The sequence below is a fragment of the Elephas maximus genome, chromosome 11 (assembly GCF_024166365.1).
Source record: "Elephas maximus indicus isolate mEleMax1 chromosome 11, mEleMax1 primary haplotype, whole genome shotgun sequence".
NCBI lineage: Eukaryota > Metazoa > Chordata > Mammalia > Proboscidea > Elephantidae > Elephas > Elephas maximus.
This window is the reverse complement of record NC_064829.1, coordinates 92,233,825-92,261,265: the sequence shown is the minus strand read 5'-3', so window position 1 is coordinate 92,261,265 and position 27,441 is coordinate 92,233,825. Positions and strand designations below refer to the sequence as shown.

The 27,441-nt window shown below is 41.6% G+C and overlaps 1 protein-coding gene across 1 annotated transcript in view; it reads left to right on the top strand.

Annotated features, from left to right (window-relative positions):
* LOC126086191 (killer cell immunoglobulin-like receptor 3DL3) overlaps window positions 1-13,755 on the top strand; it is a 39,726-nt gene extending 25,971 nt beyond the window's left edge. Inside the window, exons 6-12 of the mRNA XM_049902372.1 lie at window positions 5,543-5,824; window positions 7,412-7,711; window positions 9,023-9,322; window positions 10,028-10,078; window positions 12,894-12,998; window positions 13,460-13,512; window positions 13,609-13,755. Of these exons, the coding sequence (XP_049758329.1) occupies window positions 5,543-5,824; window positions 7,412-7,711; window positions 9,023-9,322; window positions 10,028-10,078; window positions 12,894-12,998; window positions 13,460-13,512; window positions 13,609-13,755 (1,238 nt within the window). The remainder of the gene's footprint in view (window positions 1-5,542; window positions 5,825-7,411; window positions 7,712-9,022; window positions 9,323-10,027; window positions 10,079-12,893; window positions 12,999-13,459; window positions 13,513-13,608) is intronic.
* Window positions 13,756-27,441: the final 13,686 nt, after the last annotated feature.

Here is a 27,441-nt window from a genome sequence, read left to right as displayed (position 1 = left end):
GCTGGCATAACTGGATATCCATTTGCAAAAAGATGAAACAAGACCCATACCTCACTCCATGCACAAAAACTAACTCCAAATGGATCAAAGACCTAAATATAAAATCTAAAATGATAAAGATCATGGAAGAAAAAATAGGGACAACATTAGGAGCCCTAATACATGGCATAAGCAGTATACAAAACATTATTAAGAATGCAGAAGAAAAACTAGATAACTGGGAGCTCCTAAAAATCAAACACCTATGCTCATCCAAAGACTTCACCAAAAGAGTAAAAAGACTACCTACAGACTGGGAAAAAGTTTTTAGCTATGACATTTCCGATCAGCGTCTGATCTCTAAAATCTACATGATACTGCAAAAACTCAACTACAAAAACACAAATAACCCTATTAAAAAATGGGCAAAAGATATGAATAGACACTTCATTAAAGAAGACATTCAGGTAGCTAACAGATATATGAGGAAATGTTCACAATCATTAGCCATTAGAGAAATGCAGATCAAAACTACAATGAGATTTCATCTCACTCCAACAAGGCTGGCATTAATCCAAAAAACACAAAAGAATAAATGTTGGAGAGGCTGTGGAGAGATTGGAACACTTCTACACTGCTGGTGGGAATGTCAAAGGATACAACGACTTTGGAAATTGATTTGGCGCTTCCTTAAAAACCTAGAAATAGAACTACCATACGATCCAGCAATCCCACTCCTCGGAATATATCCTAGAGAAACAAGAGCCTTTACACGAACAGATATATGCAGACCCATGTTTATTGCAACACTGTTTACAATAGCAAAAAGATGGAAGCAACCAAGGTACCCATCAAAGAAAGAATGGATAAATAAATTATGGTATATTCACACAATGGAATACTACACATCGATAAAGAACTATGAGGAATCTGTGAAACATTTCATAACATGGAGGAACTTGGAAGGCATTATGCTGAGTGAAATTAGTCAGTTGCAAAAGGACAGATATCGTATGAGACCACTATTATAAGAACTTGAGAAATAGTTTAAACTGAGGAGAAAACATTCTTTTGTGGTTACGAGAGGGGGAGGGAGGGAGGATGGGAGAGGGGCATTCACTAACTAGATTGTAGATAGGAACTACTTTAGGTGAAGGGAAAGATAGCACACAATACAGGGGAGGTCAGCACAACTGGACTAAACCAAAAGCAAAGAAGTTTCCTGAATAAACTGAATGCTTCGAAGGCCAGCATAGCAGGGGCAGGGGTCTGGGACCATGGTTTCATGGAACATCTAAGTCAATTGGCATAATAAAATCTATTAAGAAAACATTCTGCATCCCACTTTGAAGAGTAGCGTCTGGGGTCTTAAACGCTAGCAAGCAGCCATCTAAGATGCATCGATTGGTCTCAACCCACCTGGATCAAAGCAGAATGGAGAACACCAAGGACACAAGGCGATTACGAGCCCCAGAGACAGAAAGGGCCACATGAGCCAGAGACTATATCATCCTGAGACCAGAAGAACTAGATGGTGCCCGGCTACAACTGATGACTGCCCTGACAGGGAACACAACAGAGAACCCCTGAGGGAGTAGGAAAGTAGTGGGATGCAGATCCCAAATTCTCATAAAAAGACCAGACTTAATGGTCTGACTGAAACTGGAAGGACCCCGGTGGTCATGGCCCCCAGAGCTTCTGTTGGCCCAGGACAGGAACCATTCCCGAAGCCAAGTCTTCAGACATGGATTGGACTGGACCATGGGTTGGAGAGGGATGCTGGGGAGGAGTGAGCTTCTTGGATGAGGTGGACACTTGAGACTATGTTGGCATCTCCTGCCTGGGGGGGAGATGAGAGTGTGGAGGGGGTTAGAAGCTGGCGAAATGGACAAGAAAAGAGAGAGTGGAGGGAGAGAGCCGGCTGTGTCATTAAGGGGGAGAATAATTGGGAGTATGTAGCAAGGTGTATATACGTTTTTATGTGAGAGACTGACTTGATTTGTAAACTTTCACTTAAAGCACAATAAAAATTATTAAAAAAAAAAAAAGGAATTTAAACTATCATAAAACCAAAAAAAATTCAAACCCATTCCCATCAAGTCAATTCCAACTCTTAGTGACAGTATAGGACAGAGCAGAACTGCCCCATAGGGTTCCCAAGGCTGTAATCTTTACAGAAGCAGACTGCCACATCTTTATCCCATGGAGCAGCTGTTGGGATTGAACTGAAATTTTTATAAACATTAAATATGTAGAAGTATTAAAGAAAAACATAATGTAATATGTAGAAAAATAGAAAATATAAGAAAATGCCAAACGGAAATCTTGAAAGGCATATCAGAAATGAAAAAAAATAAAAGAATTCAATGAACGAGATTAACAGCAGATTAGATACTGCAGGATCATAATTTATTAAACTCGAAAACAGCAATTGAAACTCTCCGAAATGAAACACACGCACACACACAAAAATGTTGGAATAAATGAGCAGACCTCAGTGACATATGGGATATTATCATATGACCTTACATATGTGTAATTGGAGTTATAGAAACAGAAAGGGAGAGGACAAAAAAATATCTGAAGATATAATGTTTGAAATGTATCAACCTTTGATGGAAAATACACAGCAAATTATTTAAGCAAGACAGAACTTTGAGTTTGGGCCCTAATCCATAAAATTAATTCCAGATAAAACTACAAGACCCAGAATATACATGTATAGCTCTTTGCTGATAAACTGGAATTTTGTGGTGCAGTTGTTAAGTGCTCTGCTGCTAACCAAAAGTTAGTGGTTTTAACCCATCCAGTGGATTCTTGTGAAAAAGACTAGGCTATCTGCTCCTGTAAAAATTACACTTTAGGAAACCCTATAGGGCAGTTCTACTCTGTCACATGGGGTCACTGAGTCAAAAATAGACTCTATGGCACACCACAGCAAAATAATAATAATAATAATAACTTCATAATCCTACTACAGGAAAATAAAAGACTTTTTTTAACTGGTTCTTGGATGATACTAGAAATACAAATGGAAAAATAATTTATATATATATGGTTGTTGTTATAATAAAGTCTATTAAATACATGGCCTATTACATATACAGAAGACTTCAAAGCTCAGCTCAAATCAACAGAACACATCAAAGACCTTTAATGTGAGTGTAGAATTTGATCATTCTGTGTATGAGAGTTTCGGCTGGATATATGTTTCATGTCCAGCCTTAATCGGTATATAATGTAAAGCAGTAGCTCTAAAAATTTTCCAGGAAGTTGATATTGTCCTTGATCAGGCCATCACCCCCAGCCTTATGTAAGATTAGAAGAGAGTGCGTTCGCTGCCTTTCTGTGTGTGGTCAATTTGCAAACTGCATGAGCTGGGGCTTTCTAATGACATCCTGTGTGTGATGGTTAAGGTTGTGTGTCAACTTGGCTGGGCCATGATTCTCACTGTTTTGGCAGTTGTATAATGTTGTGATCACTTCCCTGTTGAAATTTGATATGTGATCACCCCCATGATGGAACCTGCTGAGTGGTATTGGCAGGGGTGGGGCCTGTGGCCACTCACCGCCCCCTCAGCCTTCATCTCTCCACCTTTCACCGCCTACTTCCTTCCTGCTCACTTGGCAAAGGTTGTTGGCTTGTCCTGGATCCAGCAGCTGTGTCTTGTCTGGCCTCTGGTTCTTGGGACTTGAGCTAGCAGCTTACCTGTCCATCTTGGGATTCATCGATCTTCACGGCCTTCGAACAAGAGCCCTGCTCCCCAACCTGCCTATCTTGGGTTCACCAGCCCCTGCAGCTACGTGAATCAGGAGAAACCTTGCAGCCTTGCCTGCTGACCTTGGGATTCCTCAAACTTCACTGCCTGTGAGTGGGAGCCCTGCTCTCCAACCTGCTCATCTTGGGTTTACCAGCCTCTGCAGCTCCGTGAATTGGGAAAGGCCTCTATCCTGATCCAAGGACTTGGGACTTTCCAACCCCTACAATCACGTGAGCTGTTTCCTTGATATAAATCTCTCTCTATATATTTATACACTTTATTGGTTTTGCTTCTTTAGAGAACCCAGCCTAAGACACTGTGCTTTTGTCAGTTTTGCTGGGTTGGGACCTCCTGTGCAGTACAAGCAGTGCCATGTCCCCCACATTCATTGGCCTGGTCTGTCTCGGTAAGTCATAGAAGCAAGTGAAAAGGAGGGAACATTACGGTGGGAAATATTGACCTGAAGGCTTGGTGTCCTCACAGGACAGAGCTTTGCTTGCATGAAGGTGGGGTGGAGATTGAGAGTAGAGTTTACCTTTAGCCAAGCACGTCCCTCACTTGGACCAGAAGGGGCTGTATTGGAAGACCAGGTTTTGTATGCAAATGGATCAACCATCATAAGCCTTTCTTTCTAGGATTCTTTATGGTCAAGAGGATCTGGGCACAAGTGGGTGAGTCCTTCCCCCAAAATTTAGGTTGCTTTCCAACTCCAAATAAGAGGATTTTCCTGTAACAGGAGGTCAGACAGCATAGGAAATTAGGCTGATGGGTTGACTATAGCAAGCCTGATGGGTAGATCACTTGTGAACAAGAAAGTCAGGGCCCTGGGAACTCTAGGTTCAATTCTGCTCAAAAAACCTTTCAGCACTCTTCTTGGCTGAGCCAGTCTCTATGGGCATCTGGAAGACAATGTGAAGCTCAGAGACTAGGACTGTAGTGAGAATGGAAGAACCAATGCTAGGAAAAACAGGCCCATCATATTCTCTGCTTTTTCCATAACAATAGGAGCTGCAGAATGTCGCTACTATCCTACTATCAGAAGAGGTGGGGGAACCGTATGTAATGGACTTCTGAAATGGCAGATTATTCTGATACAGCTTCAGTTGTTTAATGGGTTTCATATGTTATCTGATGTTATTTCATCCACATAGATTTTGCTCTTCTATTCCATGCGTGGAAACCCTGGTGGCATAGTAGTTAAGTGCTATGGCAGCTAACCAAAAGGTCAGCAGTTCGAATCCGCCAGACGCTCCTTGAAAACTCTGTGGGGCAGTTCTTCTCTGTCCTATAGGGTCGCTATGAGTCGGAATCAACTCGACGGCACTGGGTTTAGTTTTTTTTTTTTTTTTTCCATGTGTGGAGCCCTAGTTGCACAGTGGTTAAGAGCTACGGCTGCTAACCAAAAGGTCAGCAGTTTGAATCCTCCTGCTGTTCCTTGGAAACCTTGTGGGGCTGTTCTACTCTGTCCTATAGGGTTGCTAGGAGTTGGAATTGACTTGGCAGCAATGAGTTTGGCTTGATTTTGGTTATTCCAAGTGTGCATTGTGTCATTTTATAGAATTAATTTTGTCTTCTCAACATCTAGTAAGAGTTCATTATTCAGTACTTATTCAAAATCCTCTGTCAACATTTTTGTTGCAAGAACACATGTCATACCTATTTGATGTTGGAAATCTTCATGGTAGTTCTGCACATCCCAGGTTTGAGAAAAAATCTTTAGACAATTGGAAAGGAGGGACCTCCAAGCACAGTGAGGGGAGGACAAACTCCACATTTTCCTAAGACTGAATTCTTCTCACCCAGGCTATCACAACAAGCCCTCCCTGACTGCCTGGCCAAGTCATGTGGTTCCTGTAGGACAGCATGTGCATCTTCAGTGTCACTCTCATTTTGGGTTTGCCATGTTCAGGGTATACAAGGAACATGGGTCCCTTGTCCCTAAGTCCCAGAAAGTACTATCCTCAAGGAATTTCATCATGGGCCCTGTGACCCCAGCACATGCTGGAATCTACAGATGCTATGGTTCTTATCATCACTCCTCCACATGGTCAACACCCAGTGATCCCCTGGAGATCATGGTCACAGGTAAGATCTCCTGTCCATGTTGACTTTTCAGTGTCCTGATCCCATTAATCTCAGACTTTTCCAGTGGGAGTGACAATTGGGATCCAATCAGAACAATGGAAACCACTCTAGGTATTTTAGGTAAACAGGGATTTAACTCAGGGAATTAAGTATGATAGTGTCCAGAACAATGACCTCCCAAAGGTATCCAAGTTCTAATCTCTGGAATTTATGAATATGTGGAAATAGGGAAATGAGGTTGAAGATGAAGTTAAGACTGATAATTAGTTGACTTCGAGATAGGGAGATTACCCTGGATTATTCTAATGGGGCCAGTGCAATCGCAGGGCCCTTATAAGTGAAAGAAGGAGGTAGGAAAGTGAGTGTCAGCACAAAGAGAATGATCGAACTCATGGCCAACAGCACTATTACTTGTGCCTGAACAAAGCTTATCTAACACATGCATTTTTTCCACAAGGCACATCACAGCCTTCTTGTGCTTAGGAACACTAGACAGCACTTCAGCACTAAGCTTGGCAGCCATTTTAAACAGCAAAATCACCAGAAAAAGGACACTTGGAACAGCATGAGAGCTGAAACAAAAAGGTAGAGCTTCACAACAATTGGTGTCTATTCACCTGGAGCAATAGAGGAAGGAGAGTCAGGAATTGGAGGAGGATATGGAATGTGTTGCTAATTGCTTCCATGAACAACTGCTTTTGTCAGGAGACCAGAACTGGATGGTGCCCAGCTACCAGTACTGAAACATTTTGATCGAAGATTTTATAGAAGAATCTTTGATGAGGGGAGGGGCGGAATGCAGAACAGAATTTCAAACTCTTCTGAATTCCAGACTTTATGGAGCCATGGGAGCTGGATGAACCCCTGGAGCTATTACCCTGAGATAATCTTTAGAAGTTAAACCAAAAATATTCCTTGAAGTCTTCTTAAAACCAAACAATAGCTTAGCTTAACTAGTACAGAATGTATGCCTTGAGCATCATACTCTTAAAAACTACCTATATGGGAACCAAGTGACAGCAATTTAAAAGATTAGGAAGAACTTTAGGAGGAGTGTGAGTTTATGTTAATGGGGGAGGAACAACCCAGAGAAGGAGGGTGAGAATGGTTGCACAACTCCAGGAATGGAATCAATGTCACTGAATTGTTCATGTAGAAATGGCTGAATTAGCGTATGTTTTGGTATGTATATTCTCAACAACAGCAACAAAATAATTTTTTTTAAAAAAAAAAAGGAGACAGAACCTCCCTTGTTTGACGGCAGCTCAGAGGTGGGTGACGTGTGGATCAAATTTTTTGCCACTCTGTGCATGTCTGTAAAGAACCACAAGTATTGATTTGGGTGTTACACATAAATTTTCGTGAGTAGGTGAATTCACAGATTCAAAATCAACAAATAATGAGGATCAACTGTACATACAGGATGGGAGACAGAGAGGAACATACACGGAGACAGAGAGGAACATACACAGACACAGAGAGGAAGGAGAAGTATGGGCACTGAGAGTGATCCTCATTATTTCAGGTCTCATGGAGCAGGCAGAGGAAGGGTTATTCTTTTTAAACTCATAACCTCTTTGCTCTTAGGTGTGTACAGGAAACCTTCCCTCTTGGCCCAGCCAGATCCCCTCATGAGACTGGGAGAGAATGTGACCCTGCGGTGCTCCTCAGAAATCATGTTTGATACCTACATACTATACAAAGAGGGGGAAACCAAGGACCCCTTGCATCTTGTTGGGAGATTCCATGGTGGCAACTCCCAGGCTGACTTCTCCTTGGGTTCTACGACAATTTCCCATGTGGGGACCTACAGATGCTATGGTTCTTTCAGTCACTCCCCCTATGAGTGGTCAGACCCCAGTGACTCCCTGAAGCTTGTAATCACAGGTGAGAGTTCCCAGACCTGTTCCCCTCTCCTGGCTTCTATGGCACACAGGTTGGATGTTCTAAGGGTTGGGAGTCTCAGGTGGTGGTGAGAGAGGTAAGAACAGGGTTTTTATTGAGAGAGAAAGACCTTTTACTGAGAGATAAAGATACCAACAGAAACAAAGAAAGAGGAGAAACAAATACAGATAATATGTTATAGCATAAAGGACACACACAGGAACAAAAACAAGAGGAATCAGAAATGGAGATAAAGAGAGAGATGTGGAGATACAAACAGATAAGCCTACATATAGAGGGAGTACACTTCCCCTCTCACTGTCTAGAGACCTAGAGTGATTTAGAAATTTGGTCTGCCGTTTTAACTCTACCCTCTGTCCTCTATCCAAAGACAAGTCATATATCTGACTTGAGATGCAGGTCAGTTGGCCTATTCCAGGCTGGCCTCAGCCCATGGGAGACTTATAAGTAGATACTGTGTTTTCTGATAAATCTTACTTCTACATGGTTGAGCCATAATAATATTGGTCCCAAGTGAAGGAGTCTAATACCAGCCCTTGTGGCCTGTGTGTGTTCTGGGGGTCCCCAAACTGGCTCCTCGGGTCCATGTTTTAAGGTAACCCCAGGTGTTATAGGATTATTGAGGAGAAAAGCCCATGTGGAGACCCAGTGAGAAAGAAAGTAAAATCACTGAAAAGCAGGGGCATGGAAACACACACAAATAGAATAAACTGGGGGTGGAGAGGAGGGTAGAAAGAAAAGAGATCCGTTCCATCCAGGAATAGTCAGAGACAGAGAGACAGAAGTCCATGGAGAGAGAGAGATTCAGACATATAGAAAATGAAAGAAATTGGTGGAGAGAAAAGGGGTTAGAGACAAGGAGAGAAAGATGTGAGAGGAAAAACAAGAGTCCTTAATAGCAGAGTCCTGGATGAGTGACGCAAATATATATATATACACACACACGCAAAGATGGAGATTTGGGGGGCAAGAGGCAAAGACCTCAAAAGAGAACTAGAAAGACAGAACCAGAGAAAGATGTGGAAACAGAAAGAGAGAGATAAGCAGAAAGTGAGAGACTAAGAACGAGAGAAAAAGAACAACATACCAAATGAGCTGATGCAAGGAAAGATACAGACAGTGCAAAAATCCAGAAAGAAAGGAAATTCAGGAAGGCAGAGACCTAGAGAGGGGGAGACAGAGGGAACTAGAGACAGAAGGAGAGACATCGGAGGCAGAAGGAGACAGATGAGAGGGAGAGAGATCATGAGAAATAGAGAGCCTTTCTGACTAAAGTGCCTGTTTTTCTTACAGGTGTATACAAGAAACCATCTCTCTTGGCCCAGCTGGGCTCTGTGGTGATGTCAGGAGAGAACGTGACCTTGTGCTGTCATTCAGAGAGCTCATTCGACATGTACCATCTATCTAGAAAGGAGGACGCCCATGAGTCCTGGCTCCATGGAGTACAGAGCCACAGTGGTGCATTCCAGGCTGACTTCCCTCTGGGTCCTGTGACCCCAGCCCATGGTGGGATCTATAGATGCTACGGGTCTTTCAACCACTCTCCCTGTGTGTGGTCAGACCCAAGTGATCCACTGCACCTTTTGGTCAAGGGTAGGAAATCTCATATTTGCCCCATGTCTTGTGACTCAGACTAAAATTTAAGGATGTATCTGTGGATAGCCCTAGATGGTGATGAGGGAGGTCAAGGATGCTGGGGAGAAATAAATAAAAAAGGAGAAATAAACATAGTTAAATACAGAGAGGAAAAGATGCTTAGTACGAGAGGATGTCAAGGCCTAGGATGGTATATAGGGAGGCTCTAAATCCCTCTTCCACCTCTTCTTTGAAGTCCACTTGGGGATTGTATGTATCCAGGTAGAGGACAAAATGAGTCGGGGAAGACCCAGGAGGAGGAGAAGCTGGGCTCAGTTTGGGGAGATCATAATTAGCATCAGCCCCTCACCCACTACCCATTCCCCGGAAGTCCCCTCCTGACCTGTCACCCACAGAGAATGATTTCCCAGAAGGCAAGTACAGATATCACTCATCCAATGGGAGAGAACCCCCAACCCCTTGAGTACAGGCACCTTTTATCACCAGCCTCTCCTCTTCATTTTCCACACCTGAGGTCTCAGGGAAGGCGTTGTCTCTCTGGGGATTATGGGGGAGGGGATTCCAGTACTCCCAGGAGCCTTGAGTTAGATAACAAAGTGAGTGTTGGCTGTGAACCAACCTCAAAGGAAGAATGACCAGACTTCCTTGTGGTAAAAGACATATCACCTCATCTCCTTACCTTTCTCCTGTCCTGTTTTCTAGAAAACTCTACAAGTTGTTCCCCATCACCCACAGAACCAAGCAATCAAGCCGGTGAGTAAAAGAGACCTTTTGTCTGTGCTTGTGGAAGCCTGAGGAGACAGAAGACTTGGGTTCAAGTGTAGGCTCTGCTACTTCCCAGCTCTGTGACCTTGGACTAGTCACCTTCCCTCTCTGATGCTCAGATTCTACAATAGCAAAAGGGGCTACGGCCAGCATGGGGCTCAGTGAGACTTTTAATCTCTGATTTTTTGTGACCAAGTTCTGCCCCAAAAGAAGAGGGTGGAAGTAAACTGACCCCCTTTCCGGGGAGCAATGCAGTACTTATTCTGTCCCATTTCTGACTAAAGAAAAGAGTCATGGGGGATAGAGAGAAGAAAAGAAAGGGAGGACCTGGGTCGGGGTTCTCATAGAAGTTCCATTTGCCAAGAAACAAGCTCTTGTCCTTCAGGATTCATCCTTGGTGTACTCAATAGAATAAGAGCCTTCTAATAAGACAGAACTGAGTTCATCCAAGTACATGATTCCTTCTTTAATTTATTCATCCAAGCACTGTTCTATGTGCTGACTATGTACTAATGTATCCATTTGCTCTTGCTGCTATAACAAATTATTATAAACTTGTTGCTGTTGTCAGGTGTCCTCTAGTGGATTCCAACTCACAGAGACCTTACGTACAACAGAACAAAACCGTGCCCAGTCCAGGACTGTCCTCATAATCATTGCTATGTCTGAGCCCATTGTTTCAGCCACTGTGTTAATCCATCTTGTTAAGGGTCTTCCTTTTTTTGATGACCTTCTACTTTACCAAGTGTGATATCTTTCTCCAAAGACTGGTGCTTCCTGATAACATGTCCAAAGTATGTGAGACAAAATCCCACCACTGTCACTTCTAAGAACCATTCTGGCTGTGCTTCCAAGCAGATTTGTTTGTTCTTCTGGCATTCAAGGGAATCAATTCTTCACTGGTCTTCCTTATTCATTGTCCAGTATTCTCATGCATATGAGACAATTGAAAATATCATGGTGTGGGTCAGGCACACCTTAATCCTCAAAGTGACATTTTTACTTTTTAACACTATGAAGAGATCTTTTCCAACAGATTTGCCCAATGCAATATGTCGTTTGATTTCTTGACCGCTGCTTCCATGGGCATTGGTTGTGGATCCAAATAAGATGAAATCCTTCACAGTTTCAATATTTTCTCCATTTATCATGATGTTGCGAGGATTTTTGCTTTCTTTCTGTTGAGGTGTAATCCATATTGAAGGTTGTAGTCTTTGATCTTCATCAGTAAATACTTCAAGTCCTTTTCACTTTCAGCAAGCAAGGTTGTGTCATTTGCATATTGCAGGTTGTTAGTGAGTCTTCCTCCAATCCTGGTGTCCCATTCTTCTTCATACAATCCAGCTTCTCGAATTATTTGCTCAGCATACAGATTGAATAATTATGGTGAAAGGAGGCAACCCTGACACATGCCTTCTCTGATATTAAACCAACCACAAACTTAGTGGCTTAAAACAACACAGTATTATTACTATTGTTATTATCTTACAGTTTTAGAGGTCCAGCATCCAAATGGACCTCAATGGGCTAAAATCAAAGTGTTGGCAGGGCTCAATTTTTTTGGAGGCTCTAAGGGAGGATCCATTTTCTTGCCTTTTCTAGCTTCTAGGGGCAGTGAGCATCTAGGCACCCCCATCTAGGGGTAGTTCATGGCCCCTTTTCGTCAATCTTCAAAACCAGTAATGACTGATCAATTCTTTCTCACACTGCATCAGTCTGACTCTGCTTCCATAATCACATCTCTTTCTCTGACTTTATTCTGCCTCCCTCTTTCTCTTATAAGACCTTTTGTGATTACATTGGGGCCACAATAATTCAGGATGATCTCCCTATTTTAACATCAACTGAATAGCAAATTTCATTCCACTTGCCATCTAAATTCCCTCTTGCATGTAATATAACATATTCAGGGGTTCCAGGGATTAGGACATAGATATCTTTTGGGGGGATACTCTTCTGCCTACCATAAATAGTAAACAGATGAACAGCAAAAGATGTTCAGCAATAGCTGGAGAAGCAAATTGCCTTTTTCATGCAATTCTCCATTAGTGCACCAACATAAAAGATGTCTGGTGAGACCAGAGAAAGGTAACACATTGCATTTTGTAGCTCTGGGTTTACACTTCTTGTATCAGATTCCTAGGGCCGCTGTAACAAAGTACCACAAAGTGGGCAGTTTATAAGAACAGAAATTTTATTGTTCACATTTCTGGAAGCTAAAAGTCCAAATTCAGGGTGTTGGCAGGACCGTGTTCTCTCCAGAGACTGTAGGGGAAGATTCTTTTTGGCTCTCCCAGCTCCTGGCAGCCCCAGGCATTTCTTGACTTGCAGCATAACTTGGCTGTAGCATAACTCCATCATCACATTATTATTTTCCCTCTGTCTCTACTATCTGTGTCTCTTCTCCTCTGTCATAAAGATACCACTCATATTGGATTACGATCCACCACACTCCAGTAATACCTCACGTTAACTTAACTGATAACGTCTTCAAAGACCTTATTTCCAAGCAAGGACATGTTCATAGGTACCAGGGGTTAGGCTTCAACATATTTTTGAAGCAACACAATTCAATCCATAACACTTCTCGTCACCATTTCCTCGCTATATGACATAAGATAACTACCTTTACCTCTTTGGGACTTAATTTCACTTTTTTCCTCTTCATGAAGAATTGAATTTGCTTAATCCAGGAGTGTCATGGAATTAAAGATATTGTGTGTCATTATAGGGCACACAGTAGGGAATCAATAAATGGCAGTTGCTATGATTTGCTTATTATTGGAGTCACATCTTCCTCCAGGTAACCTCAGAAGCCTGCACATTCTGATTGGTCTCTCAGTGGTCATCCTCCTCCTCCTCATCTTCGTTTTCTTCCTCATTCATCGATGGTGCCCTGCCAAAAAGAGTAAGTCTTAGGAAGAAGAGGTCTGTGTCATCATAGCAGAGCAGGGAGCTGCGATGGTGTGCAGAGGTGTGGCTTCGCATTCACAGGTTGATATCTGGCTCAACGCAGGAACCACAGAGATAGAACTTTCTAGAGAGAGCAGCAGTGCTGCTGTCCCTTCCCTCAGCTCACAGGCCATTGCCTAATTCTTCACCATATCCTTTTAACATCCAGTGCAGGGACAGACATCTAGGAGAAGAAGCCATGTAAGGAAGAAAGTAGGAGAATCAATAGGATGGAAAGTAGGAGCTATTAATGGGAGGGACTTTTGAATTTAGAAAGAGAGAATTTCTCACTCTGCTTTTGGAAACTGAATAGCCTCAGGTACCCACTGCATTTCTCTGCGTATTGGTATCTGTGTTTCTGAAATCAGGATCCAGGAGTTCCGTTTCAGATGTTTCAATAAATTCTGTCCCCTGCAGATGTCCCTATACCGAACAGAGAGCCTGAGGTGGATGGCATGGTGAATAGGGAGGTAAGTCCTCCTCAGCCCACCCTCTTCAATGCAGTCTTATTCCCTCCTAGTTGCCATAAATGTGTGCACACCCTACTCACCATTTACCTCTTCCAGGACCCTGAAGTAGAAGACCCACAAGAGGTGACATACTCAGAGTTGAGCCATTGGATTCTCAAACAGAAAAAAATCACTCCCACTTCCCAGAGATCTGAGGACACACCAACTGATTCCAGTGTGTACGTGGAACTCTCTCTACGCTAAGCCCAGATCAAGGCATGATTCCTAGCCCCTGAGCACACATAAAAAGTTCTGGAGGGATTCTCCCATGGGCACCATCCTTCCTTCTCAAATCCAGCCTCTTGTCTCTGAGGTAACAACAGCTGGAGTCTGGAGGCCTATAGGATCATCTCTAAAATCTCAGAGCCTCTTAGAAAAGCCCCAGCTATTTTAGGATGCTATTATGATTCTCCAGCCATTTCAGTATTGTTAACAAAATCACCCGCGCATTCTAGAAATTCAACCATAATTGGCCCACTTTCTCTGATATTCTATTGATGTGATTCTAGAAATCATAATGTATTTCCACAGCAGATTAATTCCTCAAACAAGTTTTTATAGAGACACAACATATTCTATAAGCTTTTGAAGCAAATGTTAGTGAAGAACATCTGTATTCTCGTGGACCTCAGTCTAGTGGGAGATACCAACAGGCAAATTACCTTGTATTACCAATTGGCTAGGGGTTTTATTTAAGTTATGAACGATGCTGAATTTTATCAAATTCTTTTATTGCAGCTATTGAGATTCTTGTGTGATTTTACTCATTAGTTCTATAATATATGGCAAAACAAATTGTCCTTTGAACATTAAACCAACTTTACATACCTGGAATAAATCCCATTTGCTCACATTGTATTATCATTTTTATATATTGCTAGATTTGATTTGGTTAAATCTTTTAAGGATTTTTGTTTCTAGGTTCATGAGAGAATCAACAAGTGATTTTTCCAAATATCATTTGTCAGAAATTCCTCTCCCATACCCTCCTATCCCCTTCCTTACTTCCTCTCCCCTTCCCTCTCCTTCCTTCCCCTCCCCTCTCCTCCTCCTCTTCTCTCTGTCTCTGTCTCTTCCCCCTATCCTTCCCTCCCTTTATCTCTTCCTCTCTCCCTTTCTGTACAGTGTAATTCCTACTTAAGGTCTCCATATCATTAAATATGCTTCCATAATATTGAGTCCCTTCCTGGTAATCCATTACACTTTTGATCCATAATTAAATTAACCACTTCTTTTTGGGCACTTTTTTTTAATTCACTCAATCCTGCAATGAATATTCCAAGGGAATATATATATATATCCAAGTTCATGGTTCATCTTTTATGATAGATACTTGAGATTGCTGAATTGCAGAGTTTCAACACTCATTGAAAATACGTGAAAGAGTAGTCCATCTCAGTTCTTTAATTCTGCCCATTCTTTTAGGCCTCGAAGTGTGAAAAACTTATAAAACTATAAATAAATAAATAAACACTTCTTCCAGAACCCAGTCTTGTAGTTTAAGCCCAAACCTGAAGCAAGAGCCTACAGTGTACCCTCAGGAATTCTCCTCACTCACAGCGTCTCTTCCTAGGTGTTGATGTTGTTGTTAGGTGCCGTCAAGTTGGTTCCAACTCATAATGACCCTATAGGACAGAGTAGAACTGTCCCATAGGGTGTCCAAGGATTGGCTGGTGGATTTGAGCTGCTGACCTTTTTGGTTAGTAGCCGAGGACTTAACCACTACACCACCAGGACTTCTAGGTGTTGCTAGTACATGGTTATAGTTATGATCAGCAATGGGGAAAGATGCTTAAACCGTCATATGAATGAAAAGAAGAAGACCCTGAGTAAAAGTGGGAAAGAAAGAATGGAAGAAGAATATGTCACAGGTCACTGTGGGATCAAAATTTTCTTTGTTCTTTATCATTTTCAGGGATATATCTTAACTTGAAAAAGGTTAGATCCATTTCTAGGTAGGCAAATATTTCCCTTCACAAACTCTCAGCCCCATATCTTAGCTCCAGTGGACAAAGACAAGAGAATCAATTAGTTGTTATTAGGTGCCATTGAGTCCGTTTCCATTCATAGTGACTCCACGTACAACAGAACAAAACACTGCCTGGTCTTGCACCATCCTCACAATCGTTGCTATGTTTGAGCCCATTGTTGCAGCCACTTTGTCAATCTATCTCATTGAGGGTCTTCTGCTTTTTCGCTGACCCTCTCTGCCTTACCAAGCATGATGTCCTTCTCCAGGAACTGGTCCCTCCTGATAACATGTCAAAAGTACATGATAGGAAGTCTGACCATCCTTGCTGCCAAGGAGCACTCTGGCTGTATTTCTTCCAAGACAAACGTGTTCATTCTTCTGGCAGCCTATGATGAATGCAATATTCTTCCACAACACCATTATTCAAAGGCATCAATTCTTCTGCAGTCTTCCTTATTCATTGTCCAGCTTTCACAAATATATGAGGCTATTTTTTTTTTTTATTGAAAATATCATGGCTTAAGTCAGGGGCACCTTAGTTCTCAAAGTGACGTCATTGCTTTTCAACACTTAAAAGAGGTCTTTTGTAGCAGATTTGCCCAATGCAATATGTTGTTTGATTTCCTGACTGCTAGTTCCATGGGTGTTGATTGTGAATCCAAGTAAAATGAAATCTTTGACAACTTCAGTCTTTTCTCCATTTATCATGACGTTGCTTAGGGGTCCAGTTGTGAGGATTTTTGTTTTCTTTACACTGAGCTGTAATCCATATTGATGGCTGTAGTCTTTGATCTTCATCAGTAAGTGCTTCAAGTCCTCTTTGCTTTCATTAAGATAAGTTGTGTCAGAGAACTCCTGAGGGAACAGGAGATCAGTGGGATGCAGACCCCAAATTCTCATAAAAAGACCATACTTAATGGTCTGACTGAGACTAGAGGAATCCCGGCGGCCATGGTCCCCAGACCTTCTGTTGGCACAGGACAGGAACCATCCCCGAAGACAACTCATCAGACATGAAAGGGACTGGTCAGCGGGTGGGAGAGAGATGCTGATGAAGAGTGAGCTAATTATATCAGGTGGACACTTGAGATTGTGTTGGCAACTCTTGTCTGGAGGGGGGATGGGAGGATAGAGAGAGAGGGAAGCTGGCAAAATTGTCACGAAAGGAGAGACTGAAAGGGCTGAACCAAAAGGGGAGAGCAAGTGGGAGTACGGAGTAAGATGTATGTAAACTTATATGTGACAGACTGATTGGATTTGTAAACGTTCACTTGAAGCTTAATAAAAGTTAATAAAAAAAAAAAAGATAGGTTGTGTCTTCTGCATAAATCAGGTTGTTAATGAGTCTTCTTCCAATCCTGATGCCACATTCCTCTTCATATAATCCAGCTTCTTGGATTATCTTATCAGCATAAAGATTGAATAAATGCGGTGAAAGGATACAAGTACGCATTCTGCTCCCAGCACTTCTTTCTCGGTGGTGTGAGGTCCTTCTCCATTCTGCTCACTTCTCTTTTATATCTCAAAAGAGATTAACCCAAGATACAACCTAATCTTGTAGATTGTGTCCCACCTCATTAACATAACTGCCTCTAACCCTGCCTCATTAAAATCATATTGTCGTTATTGTTGTTAGGTGCTGTCCAGTCGGTTCCAACTCATAGTGACCCTACATACTACAGGTGAAGCACCGCCTGGTCCTGCGCCATGCTCACAATCATTGTTATGCTTGAGCCCTTTGTTGCAGCCACTGTGTCAATCCATCTCGTTGAGGGTCTTCCTCTTTTTCACCGACCCTCCACTTTACTAAGCAAGATGTCTTTCTCCAGTGACTGATCCCTCCTGATAATACGTCCAAAGTATGTAAGACGTAGTCTCACCATCCTTGCTTCCAAGGAGCATTCTGGTTGTACTTCTTCCAAGACACATTTGTTCATTGTTTTGGCAGTCCATGACATGTTCAACATTGTTTGCCAACACCACAATTCAAAGGCATCAATTCTTCTTTGGTCTTCCTTATTCATTCTCCAGCTTTCACATGCATATAATGCAATTGAAAACACCATGGCTTGGGTCAGGGACACCTTAGTCTTCAAGGTGACAGGTTTGCTTTTCAACTCTTTAAAGAAGTCTTTTGCAGCAGATGTGCCCAATACAATCTGTCCTTTGATTTCTCAACTGCTGCTTCCATGGATGTTGATTGTGGATCCAAGTAAAATGAAATCCTTGTCAGTTTCAATCTTTTCTCCATTTATCACGATGTTGCTTATTGGTCTAGTTGTAAGGATTTTTGTTTTCTTTATGTTGAGGTGTAATCCATACTGAAGGCTGTGGTCTTTGATCTTCATCAGTAAATGCTTCAAGTCCTCTTCACTTTCAGCAAGTAAGATTGTGTCATCTGCATAATGCAGGTTGTTAATGAGTCTTCCTCCAATCCTGATGTCCCATTCTTTTTCATGTAGTCCAGCTTCTCCGATTATTTGCTCAGCATACAGATTGAATAGATATGGTGAAAGGATACAACCGTAACGCACACCTTTCCTGACTTTAAACCACGTGGTATCCCCTTGTTCTGTTCGAACAACTGCCTCTCGATCCATGTGCAGGTTCCTCAAGAGCATAATTAAGTGTTCTGAAATTCCCATTTTCTGCAATGTTATCCATAACTTTTTATGATCCACACAGTCGAATGCCTTTGTATGGACAATAAAACACAGGTAAATATCTTTCTGGTATTCTCTGCTTTCAGCCAGGATCCATTTGACATCAGCAATGATATCTCTTGTTCCGTACCTTCTTCTAAATCCAGCCTGAGTTTCTGGCAGTTCCCTGCCAATATACTGCTGCAGTTGCTTTTCAATGATCTTCAGCAGAATTTTGCTTGTGTACGATATTAATGATGTTGCTCTATAATTTCCCCATTGGGTTGGATCACCTTTCCTGGGAATAGGCATAAACATGGGTCTCTTCCAGTCGGCTGGCCAGTTAGCTGTCTTCCAAATTTCTTGGTACAGACAAGTGAGCACTTCCTGCGCTGCATCTGTTTGTTGAAATATCTCAGTTGATATTTTGTCAATTCCTGGAGGCTTGTTTTTCGCCAGTGCCTTCAATGCAGCTTGGACTTCTTCCTTCAGTACCATTGGTTCCTGATCATATGCTACCTCTTGAAATGGTTGAACATCAACTAATTCTTTTCGGTATAATGACTCTGTGTATTCCTTCCATCTTCTTTTGATGCTTTCTGCATCGTTTAATATTTTCCACATAGAATCCTTCACTATTGCAACTCAAGGCTTGAATTCTATCTTCAGTTCTTTCAACTTAAGAAATCCTGAACATGTTGCTCTCGTTTGACTTTTTAACGCCAGGTCTTCGCACATTTCATTATAATACTTTACTTTGTCTTCTCGAGCCACCCTTTGAAGTCTTCTGCTCAGTTGTTTTACTTCATCATTTCTTCCATTTGCTTTAGCTGCTCTATGTTTGAGAGCAAGTTTCAGAGTCTCTTCTGACATCTATTTTGGTCTTCTCTTTCTTTCCTCTCTTTTTAGTGACCTTTTGCTGTCCTCATGTATGATGTCTTTGATGTCACCCCGTAAATCATCTCATGTTCAATCATTAGCATTCAGTGCATCAAATCTATTCTTGAGTTGGTCTCTAAATTCAGGTGAGATGTACTCAAGGTTGTACTTTGGCTCTCATGAACTTTAGTTGTTTTAATTTTCTTCGGCTTTAACTTGAACTTGCATATGAGTAATTGATGGCCTGTTCTGCAGTCAGCCTCTGGCCTTGTTCTGACTGATGATATTGAGCTTTTCCGTCATCTCTTTCCACAGATGTATTCAATTTAATTCCTGTGTTTTCCATCCAGTGAAGTCCATGTGTATAGTTGCCGTTTATGTTGTTGGAAAAGGTATTTACAATGAAGAAGTTGTTGGTCCTGCAAAATTCTATTATTTGGTCTCCAGCATTGTTTCTATCACCAAGGCCATACTTTCCGACTAGAGCTCCTTCTTTGTTTCCAATTTTTGGATTCCAATCACCAGCAATTATCAATGCATCTTGATTGCATGTTTGATCAATTTCAGACTGCAGAAGTTCATAAAAATCTTCAGTTTTCTCATCTTTGGCATTAATGGTTTGTTTGTAAATTTGAGTACTAGTCATATTAACTGGTCTTCCTTGTAGGTGTATGGATACTATCCTATCACTGATAGCTTTGTACTTAAGGTTAGATCTTGAAGTGCTCTTTCTGATGATGAATGTGATGCCATTCCTCTGCAATTTGTCATTCCCAGCATAATAGACCATATGATTGTCTAATTCAAAATGACCAATAGCAGTCTGTTCCAGCTCTTCAATGCCTAGGATATTGGTTTGTATGTGTTTCATTTCTTTTTTGACGACTTCCAATTTTCCTAGATTCATACTTTGTGTATTCCATGTTCCAAATATTAATAGATATTTGCAGCTGTTTCTTCTCATTTTGAGTTGTGCCACATCAGCAAATGAAGGTCCTGAAAGCTTGACTCCATCCACGTCATTAAGGTCTACTCTACTTTGAGGATGCAGCTCTTTCCCAGTTGTATTTTGAGCACCTTTTAAACTGAGTGTTATATCAGACAACGTTCTGCTGCTATTCATAAGGTTTTCTCTGGCCAATTTTTTCAGAAGTAGACTACCTGGTCCTTATTCCTAGTACGTCTTAGCCTGGAAGCTCCGCTGAAACCTGTCCACCATGGATGACCCTGCTGGTATTTGAAATACCGGTGGCATAGCTTCCAGCATCACAGCAACATGAAAGCTGCTGCAGTATGACAAACTGACAGAGGCATGGTGAAAATCAAGTAGAGATGGGTAGATATGGGTGGATTCTTGAAGGACAAAGGAATACAAGAAATTATAACATCAGACTATGGGAGACTCACTAAACCTACAGGTACAGGGATATTTTGGATACAGAGTTAGTATCAAAATTACAATAATTAATGAACAACAATAAAAGCGATAGGTTCATTTGCAGCAAGGACAGGAAATCACACCTGTAAGTTCTGTGGAGTGTGTTTTTGCATAAAATTTATCAGGGCTTGTTATCTCAGCTTGCAAAACTGGAAAAAATCAAGGAGATTAAGTGTCTTATCAAAGGTCACATAATATGGCGATATTGTCGACTGCTATTGGGTCCAAAGTAGAGGACTCCTGAGCCCTTTTTCTGTCTGCTGCACCACCCTCTATGGACAAATACTGCATTATGGATGTAAGGGATGGGTCCACTCATGGGTTTTGAGAGAGGCTTTGATTTAAGGACTTTGATTTTTGTTTGGCTCAAAAATTTTCCAGCAATTCAGTTACTTTTGTTCAGTTCAAATCATGGGAAAACCAGAGCTATGCATGGAAAGGAAGAAGTTCTTCAGTTTCGTCTGTTGTGATGGGTGTGTAAAAGATGCTTAAGAGTGGTGCTAAGGCTTGACATGCTGTATCTGGTGCATGGGTCAGTTCTAGTGGGCCCCTGGTTTGTGCTTACAGAGATGAGCAATATCTAAGAAAGTAAAACAAGCATAGTGTGCTTTAGTGAGAGCTGGAAACTAAATTAAGGGAAGGCAGAGATATGATAGCGTTACCTGGAATTGCAGGTCAGAGCACCCCAGAGACAAGGGTCTGGCTGCTTGGGGTCAACCAGGGCAGGTGAGCTTTTCTCTGACCCCAACTTAGTTGTGGCTTTTTGAGCACATGGTTTCAGCTTGGATGTAGAGTTAAGGCAAGGATTTTGGAGGGTGGTTAAATTTCCATATAATTTTCTTTGTTGTTGTTGTTGTTGTTAGTTGCTGTCGAGTCAATTCTACTCCATGGTGACCCCATGTATGCAGAGAACTGCTCCACAGGGTTTTCAAAGCTGTAACCTTTCAGAAGCATATTGCCAAGCCTTTCTTCCGAGGTGCCCCTGAGTGAGTTCAAATCACCAACGTTTCTGCTAGTAGTTGAGTGCTCACCCATTTGTGCCACCCAGGAACTCCAACTTCCCTTACCCTATAATGTATAGGTCAATATATCTAGCATAAGAAGCCCTCATGGGGCAATAGTTAACTGCTCAGCTGCTAACCGAAAGGTCAACAGTTTGAACCCACCAGCTGCTCCATGGGAGAGAAGACATGGTGATTTGCTCCCATAAAAATTAAAACCAAAACCAAACCCAATGCCTTCGAGTCAATTCCAATTCATAGCCACCCTATAGGACAGTAGAACTGCCCCATAGGGTTTCCAAGGTGGATTTAAACTGCCAAAGTTTTTGTTAGCAGCCGAACACTTAAACATTGCGCCACCAGAGCTCCAGCCATAAAGATTACAGCCTAGGAAACCCTATGGGGCAGTCCTACCCTGTCCCTATAGGATTATTATCCATTGGAACTGACTGAACAGCACACAACAACAGCAACATATCTAGCATAAGAAGGTGAGTCCTTTTCCCAAATCACAATACCTGAGATGGAAAAATAGGATATCCGGACTTAATTATGGGAGTGGCCTAATTGTTGGAATCCCAGGAAGTAATGGTTTAAAGGGAAGCTTTAGGGATGTGTACATGAAAATATGTCCTAGAGAAACTTCCTACTGGGCTGATCTATGTTCTGTGACCCTAAGTGAACTCAATATCCTGTAGAGCCTGAGAGCTCAAGGAAGGGTCCCATCTGGGATACTATTCAATACGTGCAGTTCAGTGATGTTTCAGAACAAGGTCCATTTCTTCAACCTGTACATGTCAGCACACACTGTAAGGCAGCACTTCTCAGCTGGGGGCAACTTTGGGCAAGGTCTGGAGACATTTTTGATTGTCATTACTGGGAAGAGTTGCTACTGGCATCCAAGAGTAGAGGCTAGCGATGCTGCTAAACATTCAACAGTGCCCAAGACAGCCCCACTACCACAGAGAATCATTATCTGATTCTAAATGTCAATAGTACTAAGGTTGAGAAACTCTAGTCTAAGGGATACTGCGTCCCTTGTGGCACAAACGGTTAAGCTCTTGACTACTAGCCAAAAGGCTGGTGGTTCAAACTCACCCAGAAGCACCTCAGGAGACAGCTTTGGTGATCCACCTCTGAAAGGTCACAGCCTTGAAAGCCCTATGGAGCAGTTCTACTCTACACAAGTAGGGTCACCATGAGTCAGAATTGAGTTGACACCAACTAGCAACAACAACAGTCTAAGGTATAACACTTGTCACCATCTCAACAGAACCAGCTGGTCAATGTATTTTGGCCGCCTGGAACATGTGGCATATCCTGAGACAGGCTCATTTTTCACAATAACAAAGCTTTGTTTTATTAGAAGGTTACACACATACACCACATATTTAAGTCATGCTGCCATTTATTCTTTACTATAAAAATATTTTATATATTAGAATCTACTAAGAAAAGCATCATCCAACATTTCTCAAAACTATAAGTTTCAACTATGTTTTCAGGGAGATGTGCCATGCCTACTCTAAGGTGGAGTGCACCCCAGCATGTGATCCTCACTGGCCACTCCTCTTCTGTATCTCTGAGGTCAATGGGACAGGGCAGCTCCCCTTCCTCCTCCTTGAAGCAAAGCCTTCTTTTATGGATTGAAGTATGTCCCCCAAAATATGTGTTGTAAATCCTAACTTCTATGCCTGTGGTTATAATCCCATTTGGGGATAGCTTGACTTTGTTATGTTAATGAGGAAGGATTAGTGTAGGGTTTATCTTTGAGATATAAAAGAGATTAAACAAGCAAACGAGCGAGCAGAGATAGGGGAAGAGAGATGTCAAGACACATGGAGATGTCCAAGAAATCAGGAAGCAGAAGCTAAAAAAACAAGGACCATCTTCCAGAGCCAACAGAGAGAGAGACTTCCCCTAGAGCCAGAACCCTGAATTCAGACTTCTAGCCTCCTAACCTGTGGGAAAATAAAATTCTGTTTGTGGTATTTCTGGTAAAGCAGCACTAGATAACTAAGACAGCCTCCTTCATTTACACTACATTAACTACAGAGGACAAGGTGACTCTAGAAACACAGCCAACATGTGAATAAGTATTGCTACACAAATACAAGGAGTCACTGGGTGATACAGTTACGTACTGGACTACTAGCCAAAAGGTTGGTGATTTGAACACACCCAGAGGTGCCTTGGAAACCCTGGTGGCATAGTAGTTAAGAGCTACAGCTGTCAACCAAAGGGTCAGCAGTTTGAATCCACCAGGCGCTCCTTGGAAACTCTATGGGGCAGTTCTACTCTGTCCTATAGGGTAGCTATGAGTTGGAATCCACTCAATGGCAACGGATTTGGTTTTAGAGGTACCTTGGAAGACAGGCCTGGTGATCTGTTTACAAAAGGTCACAGCTTTGAAAATCCTACAAAGCACACAGTTCTACTCGATACACTTGGGGAATCACCATGAGTTGGAATCACCTCGATGGAAACTAACTACAAAAACAACACAAATGTAGTCCCTAAAAAAATGTGGATAAGGGAAAAAAATAATTTAGATGAAATGAAGATAGACCTATATGACTCTCCTGGAAATTTTTATTATACTTCAATGTTATCGATTGAATAGTATCTTCCAAAAGTATGTATTAAAACCCCAACCCCTGTACCCATAAATAGGACCCTGTTTAGAAAAAGTGGCTTTCTTTTCCTAATGTTAATGAGGCTATGCCAGTGTGGGGTGGATCCTAAACCTAATCACTTCTGAATAGACACAGGAACTACACATGGAGGAAGAGGGACACCATATGATGATTGTCTACAAGCCAAAGAATGCCCAGGGCCACCAATAAGAAAGAAATCAACATGGCTGAGACTCTAATTTGGACTTCTAGCCTCCAGAACTGTGATAAAATAAATTTCTGTTCTTTAAAGCCATTCACTTGTGGTATTTGTGTTACAGCATCAGTGGGCAACTAAGGCATTCAGGGAAAATTAATAGAAACTAAACAGGTGAAATACTTAAATTTAAAAAATCCTATAAATATTCTGATATTGAGACAAAAGCCATCAACATGAAGAAAAAGAAAAAGGTGAAGTAGCATCATCAGTAATAGATTCAAAATGATATTGAAATAATGTCTATAAAGTATATGGGAGAAGATAACTGTTTTGCATATTGGTAGTGATAATATTATACTAAGCCATGAAGTCTTTTACTTGTTGATTTAGGAAGACATTCTAAGAATTATATGAGTTTAAAAAAAAAGAGAGAGAACACTTAGGAATACGTCTCAAAATAATACAGTTTATGTAAGAAAATTGCACAGGGAAGTTACTTGTCCAAAACCTCACAGTCATTTTTTCCCTTGTTGGATTAAGAAATGTCAGAGCTGATAGAAGGATCTCTGGTGGTATAAAGATGGAGCTAAAGTCAGTCCACTTGGCCCTGAATGGTGCAAATGGTTAAGTGCTTGACTGCTAACCAAAAAGTTAACTGTTCACATTCACACAAAAGTGCTTCAGAAGAAAGGCCTGGAGAGCTACTTTCCAAAAGGTCATGGCCATTAAAAACACTATGAAGCGCAGCTCTACTCTGATGTACAGGAGGTCGCTATGAGTCAGAGTCAACTCCATGACAACTTTTTTTTAAAGTCAGCCCACATGAATACCTGACTTACCAAGACTACAACCACTTCTCTCCAGAACACATCCCCATCCAAAATATTCAAGATATCACTTTATTATATAAATACTAATAAGTAAATAATAAATATTATGTAAATAAGTCTGATGAGATAGATGGACTCTAGGATGAGATCAGCAATCTACAGCCTGCAAGCAAAATCTGGCCCGCTACCCATTTTTTGAAATAAAGTTTTATTGGAACCCAGCCGTGCCCATTCATTTGCATATTGTCTATGGCTGCTTTTACACTAAAAAGACAGAGTTTAGTAGTTAAGACAGAGTCTGTACGGCACACAAAGTTTAAAATATTTACTATCTGGCCCTTAACAGAAAAGGTTTGCTGACCCCTAGGCTAGAATTTGGGGTTGAACCTAGAGGTCTAAGAAAAATTTTGCTATCCCTAAGTCCAGCCAAAAATTAAGATTTCACCATTATTCATCTGGCCTCAGGAGAGGACAGAATCTAATGAAACTGATATCAAATATGTTCAAAAGAGAGAGAAAACAATATGTTGTTGTTAAGTGCTGTCGAGTCGGCTTTGACTCGTGATGACCTTAGTATAACAGAATGAAATGGTGCCTGGTCCTGTGCCATTCTCACAATCATTGCTGTGTTTGAGCCCACTGTTGCAGCCAGTGTGCCAATTCATCCCGTTGAAGGTCTCCCTCTTTCTGTGGTTGACAGAAAAGAACATGAACTCTTCAAGATACGTTATATGTGGGAAAAAGTCTCAGCCACTTTACCATTTCTGTTCCACAATAGGAGGAAACAAGATTACCCCAAAAGTTATAATTGGCTAACACACTGAGTCCTTGCTGTGACCCAGGCAAGTTCCTGAAATTCAATGAATTGGTAAATATTCCCTTCGTCTAGAAAACCACATCACTTTTAAGCAATAAAGATAATATTTTTAATTAGATCACTCTACCTCTATAACCCAGGAATTTTCCACCACTCCTCTCCTCACTTTGAATACCCAAGTAAGAGAGGTCTTTTTTTTTTTTTTTTTCTTCACCTACATTAGTTTCCTAGGGCTGCCATAACAAAGTGTGACAAAATGAGTGCCTTAAAACAAGAGAAATTTATTCTCTTACAGTTCTGGAGGCTAGAAGCCTGAGTATAGGGTATCACTAGGGCTACGTCTCTCCAAAGGCTCTAGGGGAAGATCCTTTCTCGCCTCTCCCAACTTCTGGTAGCCCCAAGAGTTCCTTGGTTTGTGGCTGCAACATAATTCCATCTCTGCCTCCATCTTCACTTGGCCATCTCCCCTCTGTGTGTGTCTCTGCGTCTCTTCTCTTTTATAAGGACTCCACTCATATGGATTAGGGAGCATTTTACTCCAGTATGTATTCATGTTAACTTAAATAACTTAGAGCTTATTTCCAAATAAGTCATATTCATAAATACCAGGGGCTAGAACTTCAACATATCTTTTGGGGGACATAATCCAATTCATAGCAACACCAAACCTCCATTCAAATGAAGACAAAGGAATAAATAAGATACAAACCACAAAAAAGAAAATTAGAATGTGGTCAATTTTATGCAATCTACATATCTGAATTTCCAACTGACTGAAAGTAAATATGTATGTGGAAATTGAAGAAATGCAGTGAAAGAAGGTATGGCTTAAATTTGCACAAAATGTAGGAGCTGATTTACCTTCCAAAAAACAAGAGAGGTAACATGGTTTGCGGAGACTTCTAAGTCAATTGGCAAAATAATTCTATTATGAAGTCATTCTGCATCCCACTTTGAAATGTGGCATCTGGGGTCTTAAATGCTAACAAGCGGCCATCTAAGATGCATCAGTTGGTCTCAAACCACCTGGAGCAAACGAAAATGAAGAACACCAAGGTCACACGACAACTAAGAGCCCAAGAGACAGAAAGGGCCACGTGAACCAGAGACCTACATCATCCTGAGACCAGAAGAACTAGTTGGTGCCCGGCCACAATCGATGACTGCCCTGACAGGGAGCACAGCAGAGGACCCCTGAGGGAGCAGGAGATCAGTGGGATACAGACCCCAAATTCTCATAAAAAGACCAAACTTAATGGTCTGACTGAGACTAGAGGAATCCCAGTGGCCATGGTCCCCAGACCTTCTGTTGGCACAAGACAGGAACCATCCCCGAAGACAACTCATCAGAAATGAAAGGGACTGGTCAGCGGGTGGGAGAGAGACGCTGATGAAGAGTGAGCTAATTATATCAGGTGGACACTTGAGATTGTGTTGGCAACTCTTGTCTGGAGGGGGGATGGGAGGATAGAGAGA